At 43.3% G+C, this 18,612-nt stretch overlaps 1 protein-coding gene across 1 annotated transcript in view; it reads left to right on the forward strand.

Moving 5' to 3' along the window:
* CACNA1C (calcium voltage-gated channel subunit alpha1 C) overlaps positions 1–18,612 on the forward strand; it is a 470,627-nt gene that overhangs the window by 390,349 nt on the left and 61,666 nt on the right. Inside the window, exons 28-31 of the mRNA XM_017726196.1 lie at positions 141–342; positions 810–928; positions 1,615–1,693; positions 3,654–3,764. Coding sequence (XP_017581685.1) covers positions 141–342; positions 810–928; positions 1,615–1,693; positions 3,654–3,764 — 511 coding nt within the window. The remainder of the gene's footprint in view (positions 1–140; positions 343–809; positions 929–1,614; positions 1,694–3,653; positions 3,765–18,612) is intronic.

Here is an 18,612-nt window from a genome sequence, read left to right on the forward strand (position 1 = left end):
AGCGCAAGTCTGCACATCTCTGAGTGAATTAATTTTGATACAAGCAGAAGAAAACCACAAAGTTTAACTTTATAACATCACCTATAAGGCCTCAAGGCAGTTGCAGATTTTCTCTGCATTTGGCTCCTGTTTGCTTTCAGGTTGCTGTATAGGTCCATTGATTCCCACATGGAGGATGTGGGACCCATCTATAATCACAGGGTTGAGATCTCCATCTTCTTTATTATCTACATCATCATCATTGCTTTCTTCATGATGAACATCTTCGTTGGTTTCGTCATCGTCACATTTCAGGAACAAGGAGAGCAAGAGTACAAGAACTGTGAGCTGGACAAAAACCAGGTAATTTACAACACCTTGCTGTCACTAAAGGTAGAAAATGCATTGGGAATAAGATTTTAAAAGATAAATGCACACAAAGAGGAATATGTGAAGCTTGCCAACAAGCTAAAACTGTAAGCTGGCTTTGCCGACATCTTTCAGGAGCCAGGTAGAAAAAAATCTTGGTGTAAGATTTTCTGAAGGGACAGCAATGACTTAAAAATGTTTGCTGTACCATTTGTTTCACTGAGATCAGATCAGCACAACAGCAGTGCTGGCCAAAGTAAATGGCCAAAGTAATTGCATATAGAACTCTTTAACAGGTAGAACATGCACATTGGCATTATGACCTAATAGAAATTCTTCTACCAAGCTTTTTCATTTCAGTAAAAAACTTGAATCATATTGTATTTTTATTACATTTGAAGGTGGCTGACCACCCAGACATTTTGGGTTTGGGTTTTAAATGTACCCTGCCTCTTCCACAGCGCCAGTGTGTAGAGTATGCCCTGAAAGCCCGGCCTCTGCGGAGATACATCCCTAAAAACCAGTACCAGTACAAAGTTTGGTATGTGGTCAACTCCACCTATTTTGAATACCTGAGCAAGTAAGTGAGCAAGTGGAAAACCTCCAGGTGATGAAGCAGTAGAGTGTGTTGGGGAAACTGTAAAAAGGTCTGGGGTTCAGACCTACTTTAACCTGCACACCGTGTGTTGAGAGAGGGAAAAGCACGTTAAAAAGAAGCATTGTACCCTGTTCACTTCTGATGACACGTAGTTACCATGAGGAATCTGCCTCTCATCCTCTTCCTGGTAACATCTGACACTTTCAACTCCTTAAAAAAAAAAACAAATGGGGGGGAAAAGACCCCAAAAGTGTTATATCACAGAACAGTTCAGTGGCCGCTAACAAGTGACTTCTCAATTCTGATTTGTCTTCTATGAAATGCAGCAATAAGCCTGGAACTGCCACTCACCTGAGATGTGAATTTTAAATTTGAGTCTTTTCTGTGTCAAAAAGTAGAGAGAAAATATTTTGGCAAATGAGGTAATCAAGGAAACTGGAGAGAGAGAGGGTAGGAAGGCTTAGTATAGCCTTTATTTTCAATTAAGAACCACAGAAACATTCCTAGAAAGAACCTCAAGAGGCCATATTGTCTATCCCCCCACTTAAAGGCAGCATCAGCTCCACCTAAAGCATTTCTTGAGAGGTATTTGCCTGCCTTGCTTCACTACTGATGCTCCTGATTGCCTTATGACCTGCTGCGGTGTGTGTTCATTTTCCTTACTGTAGGAAGGTTTTCCAAACATCCAATGTGAATCCACCAAAGGAACATTTGCAGCTGGATCTACAGGAACAGCAAAGAGAGGCAGTAGGTGGAACAGCAGTAAAGAGGAAGGAGTCAAAGCCTTTACTAAGTAGCCAGCTTATAAAAAAGCAGTCTTACATTTCGTTCAGTCAGGGAATGGACCCTCATACGCCCGAACTGTTCTGTACATTTCCCCAAGGCTGTACTTTCCTGACTTGTTCCTCCCAGTCTGTGTCTGCCCAAGGCCTCCCTGTGTGTCTCTCTCCTCCCCAAAACCCATCCTTCCCCCTCACCCAGCGGGTCTGTGCACCCTCTTCCCTGGGCTTTGGCCCAAACAGTCCAGATCCCCACTCTTCAACCAGCCCTTCACAGGCTCACCATTGTAGTTATATTTCCTGGGTTTTCCATGGATTTCCTTTCCACCCCCTTACCATTTCATTCTCAGCTACACCTTTTCCACTTCGCTCGTTTGTCCCTTCCTGTGGATTCAACTTCCCATGCACTTCTACACCAACTTTCCTTTTAACTACATTTTCCAGTGGATCAATCCCACTCTGCTCCACTCCCTGTCTCCCTGCAAATCCAGACACAGTTTCCCATCTCTCACTAACAGTCCAAGTCTATATTCACAGGCAATTTTCATCTTATCTCCTCTCACTGTCTTCAGCCCAGTCTCATCAGATTTCTTGACCTCCCTACTTTTTCATCATCTGGTCCAGCTCTTTTCCATCCCCATTGCAAAGTCTTCCTCTGCTCTTTCACCCAAGGTCCCAAACAAGGAGTGAGGCAACAGGAGCACAGGAAAGTGCCCTGCTCCCAGCTCAAGTCTCTCCTGCCCTGGTCACTCTGAAGGTGTGAAGCTGCTCAGTTTCTGTAACAATGGTACACACCCAGGGCAGAGAGAGCCAGAAGAGGTGAGATGTTTGTGAGCTCACAGGCAGGACTGCATCTCTGGAGATGCTAGGAAATCTGAATCCATCTTGAGAAAAGTACAGGTTCTCATAGGTTTATGCTGAGGCCAGATTTGGGTCAAATGTCATAATAGACAGCAAAAAAAGGCACATGCCAGTAAAATCTCAAGTTTCTAAACAGCGTCCTGCAAGTATTAGAGCCTTTCACAAAAAATGTTGCAAGAAACTTTGAAAATGCTTCAACATTGTGTTTTTCCCTGGCCTTGCATTCAGTTGCAGCTGAATTGTTTTACCTGAAACTGCTTTGAATAAATCACCCTGTGCCAATACAGAATATGAAAATCCATCCCAGCTGGTTGAAGTTTATTAAAGTTAAGCAACTACAAGTAGGGTCTTGTAACATGAACTGGAAGGTGACCTTAGAACAAGACAATGCAATCAGTCTCAAGTATTATGATCTGGAAATAGTGGTATGAAAAGTGAGGCAACACTTGCAGAAGACCCTGCTTGAATTAATCAATAGAAGATGGAGAGTAACTTCATAAGATCTTAATAAAGTTAAGTGAATGGGCAGCATGATTGCAAATTCAATTCAGAGTTGACAAATGCAAGATAATGCATATTGGAAAGATATGATTTGAGCTGCTCATGTACTTTGCAGAATCCTGAATTTAGTGTAATTACTTGGGGAATGGCTTGGTATCATTATGAACAGCTCAGTGAAACCCCTGCTTGCTGTGCAATCACAATCAAACAAAAAGGCAATCCAAGGGTTAGGAAGGTTCAGATAAAAAACACAGTTGGAGATTGTATTGTAACATTGTGCAAATTTATAACGAGCCCTGAACTGGGATGATAAGTATGATTTTGGTAGCCACTCCTCAAAAAGATTCTTTTAAAAAGAGGACATCCAGAGCCAGGTGGCAAAAATGAATAGAGGCATGGAAATCCTTATGTATGAAGGGAGATGGGACTTCTTAACTGGAAAAATGGAACACGTTGGGGTCTTCCTTAGAGCACCTTGGCATGAAGGGAGGCTGGGAGGGGTCCTGTGTATTCCTGACTGCTGGCATGTCCTACCCTCACACTCCTGCTGGGATGCTATTTTTCAGCACTACGGTCAGAGCTGCATGTTCAAGGAAGCCATGAATATCCTCAACATGCTCTTCACTGGCCTCTTCACTGTGGAGATGGTCCTGAAATTAATTGCCTTCAAACCCAAGGTAGGTGCTCTAGGAGTAGACTTCCCTGGCCTCTGTGTGTGTGTGCATGTGTGTGGGGCAGCTGTGAGGAGAAGGAGGAGGTGAAACTTTCTCATCTATTACCCCACCAAGAACTGAGCTGGACAGTTGCTCTCTGGATTGGAGTCTCACTTATATTTAATAACTTTTTTGCTGGAGAGTAGACAGACTTAAAAAAAAAAAAAGAAAGTAAAAAGAGACAACACCTGCTAATAGAGAAGGTTCCTAGTTTTCATTAAGTTATCATAGTGACACTGTGCTAAGGCTGTAACATGTCTCCCATTCTGAATGGTATTCTAATGCTCTCTCTCTGACTTTCCTTATATAATTTATAAATAGCATCTCATGATTAGTCTCCTGACCCAAGTGAAGTTAATCAAGCATGACTCATTTTGAGTTATGAGCTTTGGAAAAAAATGTTTCTTCTGGGAGGGCTACATCTCAGTGATGGTTTGGATTGCTCTAGTCTTGAATTTAAGACTTCATTGATAATATTCAGTACCCCAGCAGGTCCTGTCTGAAAGTATTGTCCTGTGCATTGGGCCATGATATTATGCTAGTATAGCTGCACCATGGGGTATGATTACAACCTGCAAGCTCTTCCAGCTGAGTTCTTACAGCTGCTGCAGGACAAGGACAAAGATCCTGACCTCACAGAATTACCCAAGACTTTCTTCTGTGAGGTTTAAATTCAGTGACGTCTCATACAGACTTGAATCCAGATACCTAAATATAGGTCCCTCAAGTCATTTCATCTCTTCAGTGGTGCCTTGACACATGGGGTTGAGTCTTGAAGGATGCTTTGAAACACTGTGGAGATGGTCAAGATACTCTCTGAAGCATCAGTTACGACATTGGTAAAGATGAGAACTTTTATGTCTGGCAGTTGTCCTTCATGTTAAGCAGTTAGGGGATCATTGAAGTTATCTCCTCCCAGGTGTAATCAAACATCTTCCTCATCCTCAGCTCAGAAACTTTGCTCTCCATTTCTGCTGGATTCGGTCGTATTTTTTTCTTTTTAACTCCATGTTGACTTTCCTCCCACCCAGCTTCTCTCTTTCTTCCACACTTTCCAGGACTTCTTCTTGGAATAGTCACAATTTTATTTTTCCCCCAAGCCCAATATCACTATCCTATTTCAGATGTATTTCTCTTGCAAGTTAGGAGCATCTTGTGCAGTCCTGATGAGGACAGACTTTTTTTTTTTTTTTTTTTTTTTTTTATTATCTTTTTTTTTTTTTGGTGAGATCTGAAACACTGTCCTGGGAAATTTAGAAGCATCATTATCTGTTTCAGCAGGGATTTTAATTTTCAGGAGAGATCTACCTTTCATTTTTGAGGCTTCATCACATCTGTTAGCAAGCAAATTTTCTGTCACTTCATAAAAGTTTTATCTGCACACCATGTACCCAGAAGTGTATCTCACAGGCTTTATAATGCTCTTCTGATTTGAAACACTGTCCTGGGAAATTTAGAAGCATCATTATCTGTTTCAGCAGGGATTTTAATTTTCAGGAGAGATCTACCTTTCATTTTTGAGGCTTCATCACATCTGTTAGCAAGCAAATTTTCTGTCACTTCATAAAAGTTTTATCTGCACACCATGTACCCAGAAGTGTATCTCACAGGCTTTATAATGCTCTTCTGATTTTGCAGTTACACTTTGCAGGAGACTCTTAACTTTCAGAAAGATGAGAATCTCAGCAGAATTTGGTTTAAAACATTTAGGGCAGAAGTTCTACCAGGTCAACACTGAGCTCTGTACATATACAAGGAACCTGACATGGTTGTTTGTAACAGTAAGGAAATGGCATTGATGATATTGGAAGTCCTTTCCACTTCCTGTGTTTTACTTTCCTCTGTTCAATCTCCTTTTCAAGTTTCACTGCACAAAAAAGTTTTTAAAAAATCAACTGAAGGTAAACATGTATCCTCTGGATGGAAAAACATTGAAACAGATTTCTTGAAGCAATTGTGGAATCTATAATTTGAGGTTTTAAAATTAAGCTGGGGGAACCTTTCATTCAAAACAGTTTAAGAATCGATGATCTGCCTTGAGACAGGCAAATGGAATAGACCATGAGGCCCCTCTCAGCCCAATTTTCCATGATTCTGTAATTTCCAAAATAAATCCCCAGCTACTACACTATAGTAAAAGCGAGAGTGAAAAAGAAATTTTCCTTGTGAAAATTTCAGAATAGTAGAGTTTTAGTGAAGTCTTTTGAGCTAGGAGCCAGACAACAACCTCAGGTGAAAGAATAGCCAGCAATAACAATAAATGTTTCAAATCCTGGTCTGGCCTGTATGCCAAAGATGGTACCAACTCATCCCTCTATTTTAATTAAATCCCTTAATGAAAAAAAACCCAACATTTAAAAAATTGAAGCAAAGGATTACAGGGAAGAAAAACAGGACTGACCTTGCAAAAACAGCTAATACAGCCAAAAGACTTTCCTCTAGCCCTATATTCACACTGGATTATGTCGAGTACCAGCTCGGTGAGTCGGGTTTGGAAACACCAGATTCCTTGTGTCACACGAGACACACAAAGAATTGGGTGCAGCCCATTCCCTTCTCCATACTGACTGAGCCCGCTCTGCAAAGAAGGCAACCTTCTCTCCCAGGTGAGCACTCGGACCAGCTCTGGGGAGCACTGGCTGCTTCTTGTCAGGTTGCACACTAGTACTGAAGATGAACTTGCCTAGAATGTGTTCTGAAGTGGGAGTTTCCAGCATGGAGAAAGTAGTTGCCTTGATCTACTTGGCTACACCTTGTGGCCAAACTACATTTGCAGATGGAAGGTGTCCCCAGGAACACCAGCCGGGAAAGTCCAAAAGTATTTCATTGTCACCTGGGAGATCACTACCTATCCCCTCCAACCAACCAAGTCCCCCCAACAAAGAAATGAGATGCTGAGTGTTATTAGTGTTTCCCAGATGGGAAATGGCAAGATTAAATGCTCATCTCTGCTGCAGACAGATTTGTCTGTCATTTCCTGAGCAATAAAACACAAACCAGCCTTTGTTTAAGCTGCTTTGTCTCATTTTGAATTTGTGCCCAAACATCACTCTTTTCTGTCTGAAGAATACCCTAAAATAAAAGAGCTGTAAGCTTTGTGACTGACAACAAAAAAGGAGGAAACTTGGTTAGCTGAAGGTGTTGTGTTCTAATGACAAGCCCCAGGAGAATGTGGCAGAACAGAACTGAGCAGAGAACTGAAGCTGGCAATATTCAGTCTGTTTTCTCCTTTTTTTTTTTGGGTGCTTAACCCAGTCGTGGATGCTGCACCTTAACCTTCAACTACAGCAAGACAAGCAGTAACCGAGTTGTGACTCTGAAGCAGCCACCACAGAGCTCTGCCTTGCACAGCCACTTCCTAAAGGCACCTTGGAATGAAGGGTCTGCAGCAGCAACAGAGGGATAAGGCTTTCTCCATCTGCACAAGGTGGAGCAAGCTGCTGTTTGTTCATACCTTCACCAGGGAGAGTTGGAAAGGGAACTAGGACAGATCCCCGAGGTATTGGGAGCTGCTATCGTGCTACCTTCTCACAGAAGTCACCACAGGCATGTGCCCATGTGGAACAGCTTCAGGGGAAGCCCAATATGCAGAGTTCCTGCTGCTGCCCACGGTGTGGCATCCACTATTATATACTCACAGATTCAATTGGAAATGGGTTGGAAAATCATCAGGAACATTCAAGATCATCAAGTCCAACTGTTAACCTGCCACTCCAAGGTCCACTAAATACAATGCATGCCAGTGTATGTTACGTGCATAGCAACAGAGGAGGTGGCAGCCTGACTGAATAGATTTTTTTACTGTATCCCTTTTTTATTTCTTCACTCCTGTTCTGTGAGATGTCCTCCTTACTTGCTACTCTTGATACTAAAGGTGAAAAAAGCAAGCACAGTTGCACAGATAAGAAGCAGGTTCACATATGTGCCTGCCTACAAAGAACCAGCATGGATAATCCAGCCCTGCCTCTAGTTCTTATGGTGGGAGCAAGGCTTTACTTACTGAAAGGCCAGCTGCAGGAGTAAGGAGCCAAGTCCAAGTCAGGGCTCATCTCCCAACACTTACAGAAAATATGCAAAGGGGGTAGGAAGACAAGGGCTTTCCTAGCTAAACATACTGTTACTGCTGAGATTGGTTGTTCTGGTCAGCAAGTCCCTTTGATACTTGTCCCTTTGACTGGCCATCCTCTGTGAGCAGTGTTTTGGTTTGCTTGGTCTCCTGGGAGGCCGTAGAGAAGAGGGGCACGTCAGCTGGAGCAGCTGCTGCTGTGGCACGGTCAGTGCATGCCAGGCAGGGACAAGGCTTCTGAGAACCCTGTGGGTTTGTGTGACACTTCTTCTGCTGCAGAGGGTCAGTTACCCCATTTTTTTTGCTGGATTACTCTAAGCGCTGTGTAAGACAGCTCATCTGTGTCTGCAGTCTTGTCAGGAGGGTGTGCTAACAGTGAGATAGAGAGATTTGGGATGATTAGGGCTGCTGATAAAGAAAACATCCACTACATGCCCTGCATCTCCTTACAGAGTATTAATATGCTGCTCTGAAGCAAAACTCCCAAAAGGACCTCAGTGTTTGTCTTGGCTGATGCTCATAAACCGATTCAGGACTAGTTACTTCAAAGAGGCAGACAGACTAAAAGTAATGCTGTTGAGCCAAGGCCTTTTGCTGCTTTGTTTTTCTAATTTTATAAATTCTCCAGCCAGTCTGGTGAGCTATTTTCCAATTCCTGCTTGGAGAAAGCTGATGCTGCTGCTGCTTCAGGCTTTTTCCAGGGAAAACTACTAAAGGGAATGAGGTGTTGTGCTGTGCTGTCTGTGGTGCTCACAGCTACCACTGTTCCATCTTCTTGAAGAAGAAATCCCCACCAGAAGCAGTCCATGAAGGGCCAGCTGATCTACAAAACCTGCCTGGGGTTTATCTTTGCGAGTCAAAGACAGTGACTTAAAATTCCTACTCATATGAAGCTGCGCCATCTGTCAGTGTACATGCTAATGTGAGGATGGATATTCCTCCAGGAATCTCAGATCTTTCCAGCTCCCTGGAATGGGCTGTTTTCCTGATAAGCCACATCTACTTTTTCTTTCAGGAAACATTTCACCTGTCCCCTTATTAGCTAGGGCAGGACCACTAATCCAAGAGCTGTGAATTTTCTCCTGCTGTGCCTGTCATCTCAAACCAGGGAAGACATATCCATGGAACTACTGCTATGCATAAAGCAAAGCACAGGATCGTGTATTTTGTCAAATCCGTTTCTGCGTGTGGAAAGGGAATCTTGGAGGTTTCCTCCATGGAATTATGACTGTCAGAGAGACTGCAGATCACAAGTCTATTCCATTTACCAGACACTGTCAGCACCTTTCTTCCCGGGGTGTTCATGGATGTTGCTTGTAAAGCAGCCTGTAACAGCGCCATCTGTCCTGCCTCAGACAGCTTCCTCTGCCCCTCGTTTATCACTGTTGCTTTACTCTGAATTCTTGCCGTTCTCACATGTCATTTTTGTGCAGCAGTTCAGATTTCAGGGGGCTGTTTCAAGCAAGCTTTGCATTCAGCACAAGACACATAATCCCATGTGATCCCAGGAAGAGCTGTGACCCTCTGTGTAGTGGAAATCATAAGTGCCACCCATGGTCATTTCTTAGCCTCCACGTACTGATGGATCTACGTGTCCTCAGTGTTTCTTTCTCCCCTGATGCATTTGCACTTCTTTATTCCTCTTTAAGCTCCTCTCAGTCAGCGTTTATCATGCATTTGATGTACAGATATCTCTTCTAAAACCTGCAAAATGACTCATCTGTTTTTGTTCCCTTTTTACCAGTACATTTCTCATACATTTATGCCTATAAACAGATCTTTGAGCAGTCTCTCCTAAAGTAACACTGGCTGCTTCATACTACTTGCATTCCTCTTTTTCACCAAAACCATACTTTGTTATTCCTTGGTCAGGATAGAGGCTTCAGCATTCTCACAAACAGCTGAAATTTATATCCATGCTATCCCCTTGCACCGCAGAAACAATGTTGGTTAATTCTGAAAATCTAATTCTTTTCGTAATTCTTCATTCCAGTACCTGTAGAAATACCGTTATAGCTTAGGATGCTGCCCTGGCATCACTCATCACAGTTTTTTATTTCTCCAGCCTATACAGGGAAAGGGAAGTAAAGACATTCTGCACTGTCAAAAAGCATCAGGACAACTGGTTACAACTGAGTGGTCTTCTGCTCAGAGCTGAATAACACTTCAGCTCCATCCAACAGGAATCATATTTAGTTACAAATCACATGCTCTGGGATGTAGTATGGTGGTATATATTAGTGGTTTAAGTTGTGTAAATGTGAGCCCGTGGTGCAGGCAGCTGCCTCCCTCCATGGAGTGTGGCCACACGATGCTGTGTGGCCAGATGTGATCAAATGTTGTCAAATGGCTCTTACTCTGCAGATTTCCTTTACTGCTTTTGGCAGTTCCTTAACCTTGGTAGCCACCTAATTTTTTCCTCTCCTCAGTTTCAGTATTTTCTGTTTTGGAGGGGCAGCCTCTACATGTGGAGTATTTGATGACTGAGCCATGTACCCACTGCAAGAGGAAGGGCAGTCTCCAACCAGCACCCTGGCTTTGGGTGAAAGAAATGCTTTAAAACGCAAAAGAAAGCCCAAGAAAGCTGATTATGTGTCGAAACCTGTGGGTGGGGAATAATATACACCATTTAACAAAGAGGAAGAGTGAGCTCTGCTTGATGTTGGGTAAGAAAGAGTGAGCATGGAGAGAACTAGGAAGAGCCAGGTAAGAGAGTGTGTGAACTGAAGAAAAGGAAACAACTAAATCAACAGGAAGGACCGGGTCTGGGAGGAAAAGAGAGAAAACCCAAACCTGCAGAGGAAGAAAGGCCATACAGATAATAAAAAAAAGGGCCAGCTGATCTACAAAACCTGCCTGGGGTTTATCTTTGCGAGTCAAAGACAGTGACTTAAAATTCCTACTCATATGAAGCTGCGCCATCTGTCAGTGTACATGCTAATGTGAGGATGGATATTCCTCCAGGAATCTCAGATCTTTCCAGCTCCCTGGAATGGGCTGTTTTCCTGATAAGCCACATCTACTTTTTCTTTCAGGAAACATTTCACCTGTCCCCTTATTAGCTAGGGCAGGACCACTAATCCAAGAGCTGTGAATTTTCTCCTGCTGTGCCTGTCATCTCAAACCAGGGAAGACATATCCATGGAACTACTGCTATGCATAAAGCAAAGCACAGGATCGTGTATTTTGTCAAATCCGTTTTTGGGAGGTTTCCTCCATGGAATTATGACTGTCAGAGAGACTGCAGATCACAAGTCTATTCCATTTACCAGACACTGTCAGCACCTTTCTTCCTGGGGTGTTCATGGATGTTGCTTGTAAAGCAGCCTGTAACAGCGCCATCTGTCCTGCCTCAGACAGCTTCCTCTGCCCCTCGTTTATCACTGTTGCTTTACTCTGAATTCTTGCCGTTCTCACATGTCATTTTTGTGCAGCAGTTCAGATTTCAGGGGGCTGTTTCAAGCAAGCTTTGCATTCAGCACAAGACACATAATCCCATGTGATCCCAGGAAGAGCTGTGACCCTCTGTGTAGTGGAAATCATAAGTGCCACCCATGGTCATTTCTTAGCCTCCACGTACTGATGGATCTACGTGTCCTCAGTGTTTCTTTCTCCCCTGATGCATTTGCACTTCTTTATTCCTCTTTAAGCTCCTCTCAGTCAGCGTTTATCATGCATTTGATGTACAGATATCTCTTCTAAAACCTGCAAAATGACTCATCTGTTTTTGTTCCCTTTTTACCAGTACATTTCTCATACATTTATGCCTATAAACAGATCTTTGAGCAGTCTCTCCTAAAGTAACACTGGCTGCTTCATACTACTTGCATTCCTCTTTTTCACCAAAACCATACTTTGTTATTCCTTGGTCAGGATAGAGGCTTCAGCATTCTCACAAACAGCTGAAATTTATATCCATGCTATCCCCTTGCACCGCAGAAACAATGTTGGTTAATTCTGAAAATCTAATTCTTTTCGTAATTCTTCATTCCAGTACCTGTAGAAATACCTGTATAGCTTAGGATGCTGCCCTGGCATCACTCATCACAGTGTTTTATTTCTCCAGCCTATACAGGGAAAGGGAAGTAAAGACATTCTGCACTGTCAAAAAGCATCAGGACAACTGGTTACAACTGAGTGGTCTTTTGCTCAGAGCTGAATAACACTTCAGCTCCATCCAACAGGAATCATATTTAGTTACAAATCACATGCTCTGGGATGTAGTATGGTGGTATATATTAGTGGTTTAAGTTGTGTAAATGTGAGCCCGTGGTGCAGGCAGCTGCCTCCCTCCATGGAGTGTGGCCACACGATGCTGTGTGGCCAGATGTGATCAAATGTTGTCAAATGGCTCTTACTCTGCAGATTTCCTTTACTGCTTTTGGCAGTTCCTTAACCTTGGTAGCCACCTAATTTTTTCCTCTCCTCAGTTTCAGTATTTTCTGTTTTGGAGGGGCAGCCTCTACATGTGGAGTATTTGATGACTGAGCCATGTACCCACTGCAAGAGGAAGGGCAGTCTCCAACCAGCACCCTGGCTTTGGGTGAAAGAAATGCTTTAAAACGCAAAAGAAAGCCCAAGAAAGCTGATTATGTGTCGAAACCTGTGGGTGGGGAATAATATACACCATTTAACAAAGAGGAAGAGTGAGCTCTGCTTGATGTTGGGTAAGAAAGAGTGAGCATGGAGAGAACTAGGAAGAGCCAGGTAAGAGAGTGTGTGAACTGAAGAAAAGGAAACAACTAAATCAACAGGAAGGACCAGGTCTGGGAGGAAAAGAGAGAAAACCCAAACCTGCAGAGGAAGAAAGGCCATACAGATAATAAAAAATGGGAAAAGATAGAATATCCTTAAAGGCAGAAAAAAAAAATAAATTGAAGACATTGAAACAGTAAAGTATTAATAAAATGGAGGAAGAAGTGATTGGACAAAAAGTGATGCAAGGAAAAGAAAAACAGAAACAGGACTGAAAGAAAAAGTAAACAGGGGAAGGGACTTTTAGAAAATTAAAAACTGAATTAAAACCCATACCTTTTAAGCTAATGAGCATCTTTTTCTGCTTCTACATTTTATTGAAATTCCCTGGCAGACATCCCAGGTCTCCATGTTCAAACACATTAGTATCTCAGCCACAGAGCCTCCCTGGGTACTGTCTCATCAGAATAATTTGCAGTAAAAATTGGGTACAGTGTGTTTCCCTACTTCTGTGGATTAATCTCAGCCCTGTTTCAAAATGCATCAGCATGTTACCTCAGAAAGGCTTTCCTTTTTCACCCCAAATCTTGTTGTGGGCGAAGTCTGAATGTCTTTCATATTCCTCTGGATCTTCTATACCACCAGTAGCCCAGCTGGAATTAATCTCAGCTGCTTCAGTGAGCCCAGCAGCTGCCCTATGACCAGAACCCCTCTGACACCTTTGTTGTGCTCACCCAGACACTGCCCTGCACGTGTGCAGTCAGCCTGAGGCTCTCGAGGAATTGCTGAATCAGCCTCGAGGGTTGTGGAAATAAACTAGAAAAGGGGGAAAAAATCTTAGCCCTTCATTAATCCCTCCTCTGCTTTCTCTTTACCTGTGATTACCTGTCTGCCAGGATCCCCATGCATTTTGCACAGCATACACATCATGCAGAGACTTGACCATATTGTCTTTCACATCTATGTCTCTGGGAGGAAGAAGGAGCCTCTTCTCTAACCCTTCCTGAAAAAGTAAATGCTAAAAGTACTGTATGACAGAGCAGCATGTTTAGGTGGGAAGAAATATTGGAGTAATTATTCTGGGCAGGGATGTCCAGGTCATCCCAGTCCTTCATACACATCAGTGGGTTGGCACAGTAGTGCCCTGGTAGACTTGCTCCTGGATGCTGCTTTCCTGACAGAATTTCTGTCTGCCCATATGTCCAGGAAAGGGAAGGAAAAGAGAGGCTAAGAAAGTAACTGGGCCTCCTGTAGCCCAGTCTGTGCCACAGCATTCTCCCAGCAGTTCAGCACTGAGGCTTTCTCACAGACTGTGGAAGGGCACCAGCCAAGAGCCAGAGCAGCTGGATTTGTTATTCCAGCATTAAAAAGAAACTACTCAGCAGAGAGTGCTGCCAAGATGTTACAAGGCAGTGAAATTTTTAAAAAAGAGGAACTGCATCCTGCTGCTTTAGAGTGTTGGCCCATCAAGTAGAGCCTTGAATAATAAATCTTCCAGCTAATACAGAAGAAGAAAATTTTCAAAAGGATGCTCAGGGATGAGGTTGATTTAGCGACAGTTTCCACAAACGAGGAGTTAGCTAGCAGATAACTGCCTTCTCTGTCATGTGGAAGCACAGGGAATCCTCTTTGATGGCTTCTAGTTTTCACTGAGCTCCTCACCATTTCCTGAGTGTGTGTGGGAGAGGAAATCTGGCCCTTCCAAACACTTTAAAGGAGAAGAAAGCAGTGCCAGACTAAAGTTGTTCTATTGTGCATATGCTTATATTCTGAGATGGCATAGGCGTGACTGAACCTAAACAAGTCATGCAGTGTGAAAAACACTTGGTAGGTGAATGTAACAGAAGAAATGAGATGGATGATGAGAAATGAAACTTTCACCCTAAATTCTAGCTCATAACTCTACTTGAATCTGGGTCAGGAGGCATCAAAGCCTTCCTTGTCAGCACTTGTTGACATCCTGTATGAAGTAGGCTCTTTCCCATTTCATTGCAGAAAATAAATATAACTGGCACAAAGTCAGGAGCAGAGTGCACCTCATTTGGTTTCTTTGTTGGTGCCCCTAAGAAAGAGGCCAGCAACGAAATGAGTATCCAGAACAAACTTCCTTCTTCATAAAAAGAACTTGTCCTTTCATGTTCTGGTGGGAACAGTTGGTGAGGGACAAAAAGGCTGTTTGATCTGCTGCTCCCCATGTTACATCTGTTGTTTAAATGCAGGATGTTCTCTTTCCTGGAGGACAAGGCCAGCAATTTTCTGCAAATAGATCCTCTAATTACCATAGAGAGTGTGTGAAATCTCTAACAATGATCAGCCAGAGCTGCGCAATCCACCAGCTTTCTGAAGGATCAATGGAGAATGCAGTAGGCAGAAAAGACTGTTAAAGGATCTGTGTAAGCTTCAGTGATGGAGGAACTTTTCCTTCACAGCAAACGTACCCAGAGAATTCGCATCTGGCTGCCACATTATGACAGATGTGTTTTCAGTCTGGCACTTGGGGGCTTTAATATCATTATAAATGATCAAAAATAATGATATGACTGCACAATGCAGCAGTGTGGGAAGCACTGCATTAGCTGTTGCACTTAATTATTTAATACAGAAGATTATTTGCATGGTGTTAAGAGCCCAGTGGGATGGTGAGCCAGGGCCTTGCTCACAGCAGCATCCACGGCAGCAGCAGCCTGCAAAGGGAACGGTGCCAGGGAAAAAAAAGCCTGGCACTTGCTCTCCCTCTCAGACAAAAAATCCCAAACCTCCATCACCTCATGTGAGGTTGTTTCAAAGGGTCAAAAGCTCTCACAGATGTGAATCTTCACGTAAGAATGGTACCAGATAACAGACTGCGATACAACGCCTGTTGAGAACCATTCATCGTGTTGGAAAGTGATATTTGACTGGCAAATGGTCACCTGGCCCACATCTGAGAGGTGATTTCTCTTCTCTTCTCTCATGCATCTGGCTTTTGGAGACTTTGGAAACTTTAGTCTTCTTTCTTTCTGCTTCCCCGAGAGTAAAATGAGAGTAATCCTCCTCTTTTGGTGAGTTATGATTGATGGATTACATAAAAATAAGTATTATTTTACTAACTATTCTAATCCATATAAAATTAAGCCTTTTACGAAAATGGAGATAACTTACCAAAAGGAAGAAACTATGTAAAAGCCCTACTGCTCATACCTGCTGCCCTGTTTCTTGAACATTGTGCCCTCCTGCCAGTCAGTACCCACTATCCACTCAGCAACCACGTCAGAGCAGTCCATAGCCTCCTCCCAGCCTTCATATGGAGAGAGGGAAGCTGTTCTGAATCCAGCCCCATTTTCAGAATGCTTCTTCACCCACTGCTTGCCACTGTCTCATCTTCCCACAACATGAAGCAACTCTTCACCCTGAGAGATTTGTCACTTCTGTTCTTACAGGCTGAGTTTTACTTCTTTTGAATCATTCTTCCCTGGGCTGGGATGTCAGTCCAACTTTAGAAGACAGACTCTCTTAAACAGTAAAGCCCATCCTTTAGCTCTTTTCATAGGACTGTTTGATATTGCTGGGTTGGTTTATTGCCCTCAGGAGTTATTTATTGGCTCTCATCAAGACATGGTGCTTCCAGACCTTCCAAAGTCTTTGAGCACTTGCAGGTTCTTCCAAATGGAATTTGACAGCAAAATTCTCATGGAATGCATTTTGGGATAAATGATCTGTTCAGCCATCACGTTCACTTTTCAGTCTTTCTGGTAAAACTGGTACTGATTTTGTTTCTCTTCACTGAGAACGAGTCTGGTTTGTGGCTGTAGGGCAGTAATTGTTAAATGACTGCAGTGTTCTTACTGTTCATGAGAAAAAGGGCCTAACTCCTCGTGGGGTATTGCTGTGCCACAATATACCTGTAGGAAGGCTGAGAATGTTTATCTTACTTTCTAGTTTTGCTACTTTTCTAGCAAAATTTATAAGAGAGCTTTCAGCTGTTCTGCCACCATTTTCATGCATTTATATCAAGGAGGCCTTAGTCATTATTGTTGAGAGGCATTACTCACCCTTCCTTCGAAGGCAGTTAAGAGCAATCCAGGCCAAAAATTACATCAGGACCAGCTAGTTTAATCATCTGGTTTCAGCATGTTCTACTTTATAATTTTCTCAGGCCTTCTCAGCATATTGCCTTGAAATACAATCTTTGCTATGTCTAAGAGATGCTTTCATAATAAATGCTTCCATCTTGCCTTTGCCATGCTTCTTTCCCAGTCTTTGGAGGATCTGGGACCATAATGTCGCACTTCAAGCCTCCCCTGTGGCTGAGAACTTGTGTACTTCTAACCACTTTGCAGTAAATGAAACAGAGGGAGATGTGTGGGTCTGTGTCACCAAGTGCCACCACCTTCAGCACCTAAACGGGGCCTGTGAGAAGGCTGGAGAGGGTCTTTTTACAAGGACACCCAGTGATAGGACAGGGGGGAATGGCCTTGAAAGAAGGCAGGGTTAGCCTAGGTAATGGGAAGAAATTCATTACTGTGAGGGTGGTGAGGCCCTGGCACAGGCTGCCCAGAGAAGCTGTGGATGCCCCATCCTTGGAAGTGTTCAAGGCCAGGCAGGATTGAGCTTTGAGCAACCTGGCCTGGTGGAAAGTGTCCCTGACCACAGCAGGGATTGGAACTACATGACCTTTAATGTCCCTTCCAGCCCAAACCATCCCATGAGTCCATGTAGATGGGCATGGAGGCACCACGGGGCCGTTTAGAAAATACAGTTCTGGTGAAATGAACTGGATTGCAAAATCTGGAAATGGAAATTCCCAGTTCACAGATCAGATATGATACAGTCTTTTCTAGTCATGTCCTCCAGACACTATCGCTTATCAGTAGGTGTGTAGAGCATAAAAAAGGATCTGTTGAGACATAAGAGATTCTGTATTTCCAGCCCCCATAAATGTTAAAGTTTGTCAAATAGTGGCTTGGGCACCTTGGTTCAGGCAGTGGGTCTTTTTCCTGTGATGGAGATATTTGCTCACCAGAAGCACAGGTGTGAGACCTGTAATTCGCTTTAGGACCTACAGGATCTCAAACAATAATCAGGTGTCCACTTCCAGGTGGCTGTAACGAGGTACCTCAGTTTTCTACCCTTGACCTAGAAATAAACATCTGAGGTCTTTTTCCAGACCACAGAGCCATTCAGTTCCTCCAACTCTTTTGTTTCTATCAAGCAGAGTGTTCAGGATGTCCAAGCAGGCCCTCAGACCTCAAGGGACACCTGTCTGCTTTCACAGGTGCCCTCATTGTGAGAGAGAGCATGAAAAAAGTGAGGGAGGTTAAAGGAAAACATCAGCGTTTTTGGGTGTCCATCTCAGTCTACAAGTTGGCCTTGTCTTCTTATGGACTAAGCAAAGAGTCACAAGGCTCCTTCAGAACTCACCAGAATAGTCTGGAGTGATGAAATGCTGCTCTTCTCTTTGCCTGTCTGTGGAAAGATTTGATGGAGTAGAAGGGAGCCTTGTTTAATTCCCTGCAGCAGTGACTCATTACAGCGACTGGTAGGTGAACCGCAGGGACTCCGTGTCTCGGAATTAATCCATCAGTGGATGAGAGTTGATAGATAGTATGCAAATAGATGCTGTTTTCCTGCAGCCTGTCAGGAACTCCAAGCAGCTGCATCCTCCACTTGATTCCTTCTCTATTAGGTTCTGCTAATTCCCCTGATTGCTGTTATGGCTAAATGGCATCTTAGCACAACGGAATTTGCATCTGACACACGTCTCCATTCCATGTCAGGAGCTTTTGTAGCTTTGTAAGATTGTTCAGGGCACACGTGAATCCCCCAAATCTGCTGTGGGAGCGAGTGCCAAGAGCCATGGAACTGTGTAAATGTCCTTTGATTCTATGCTGTCCCTTTTGCAAAAGTACTTTCAGGGAAAGCCTCTTTTAATGAAGTCTGAGAAGAGACTCTCACAGCTCTAAACAGCCTGCAGCATTTTCAGAAATGAATTCTTGCATTAACTAAACATCAGCCAGACTAGCAGTTCGTCTCATTTTGCAATTCCCTAGCAAAGTCTGCTTTGCCCTTTAA

The sequence above is a fragment of the Corvus brachyrhynchos genome, unplaced genomic scaffold (genome assembly GCF_000691975.1).
Source record: "Corvus brachyrhynchos isolate BGI_N302 unplaced genomic scaffold, ASM69197v1 scaffold191, whole genome shotgun sequence".
Lineage (NCBI taxonomy): Eukaryota > Metazoa > Chordata > Aves > Passeriformes > Corvidae > Corvus > Corvus brachyrhynchos.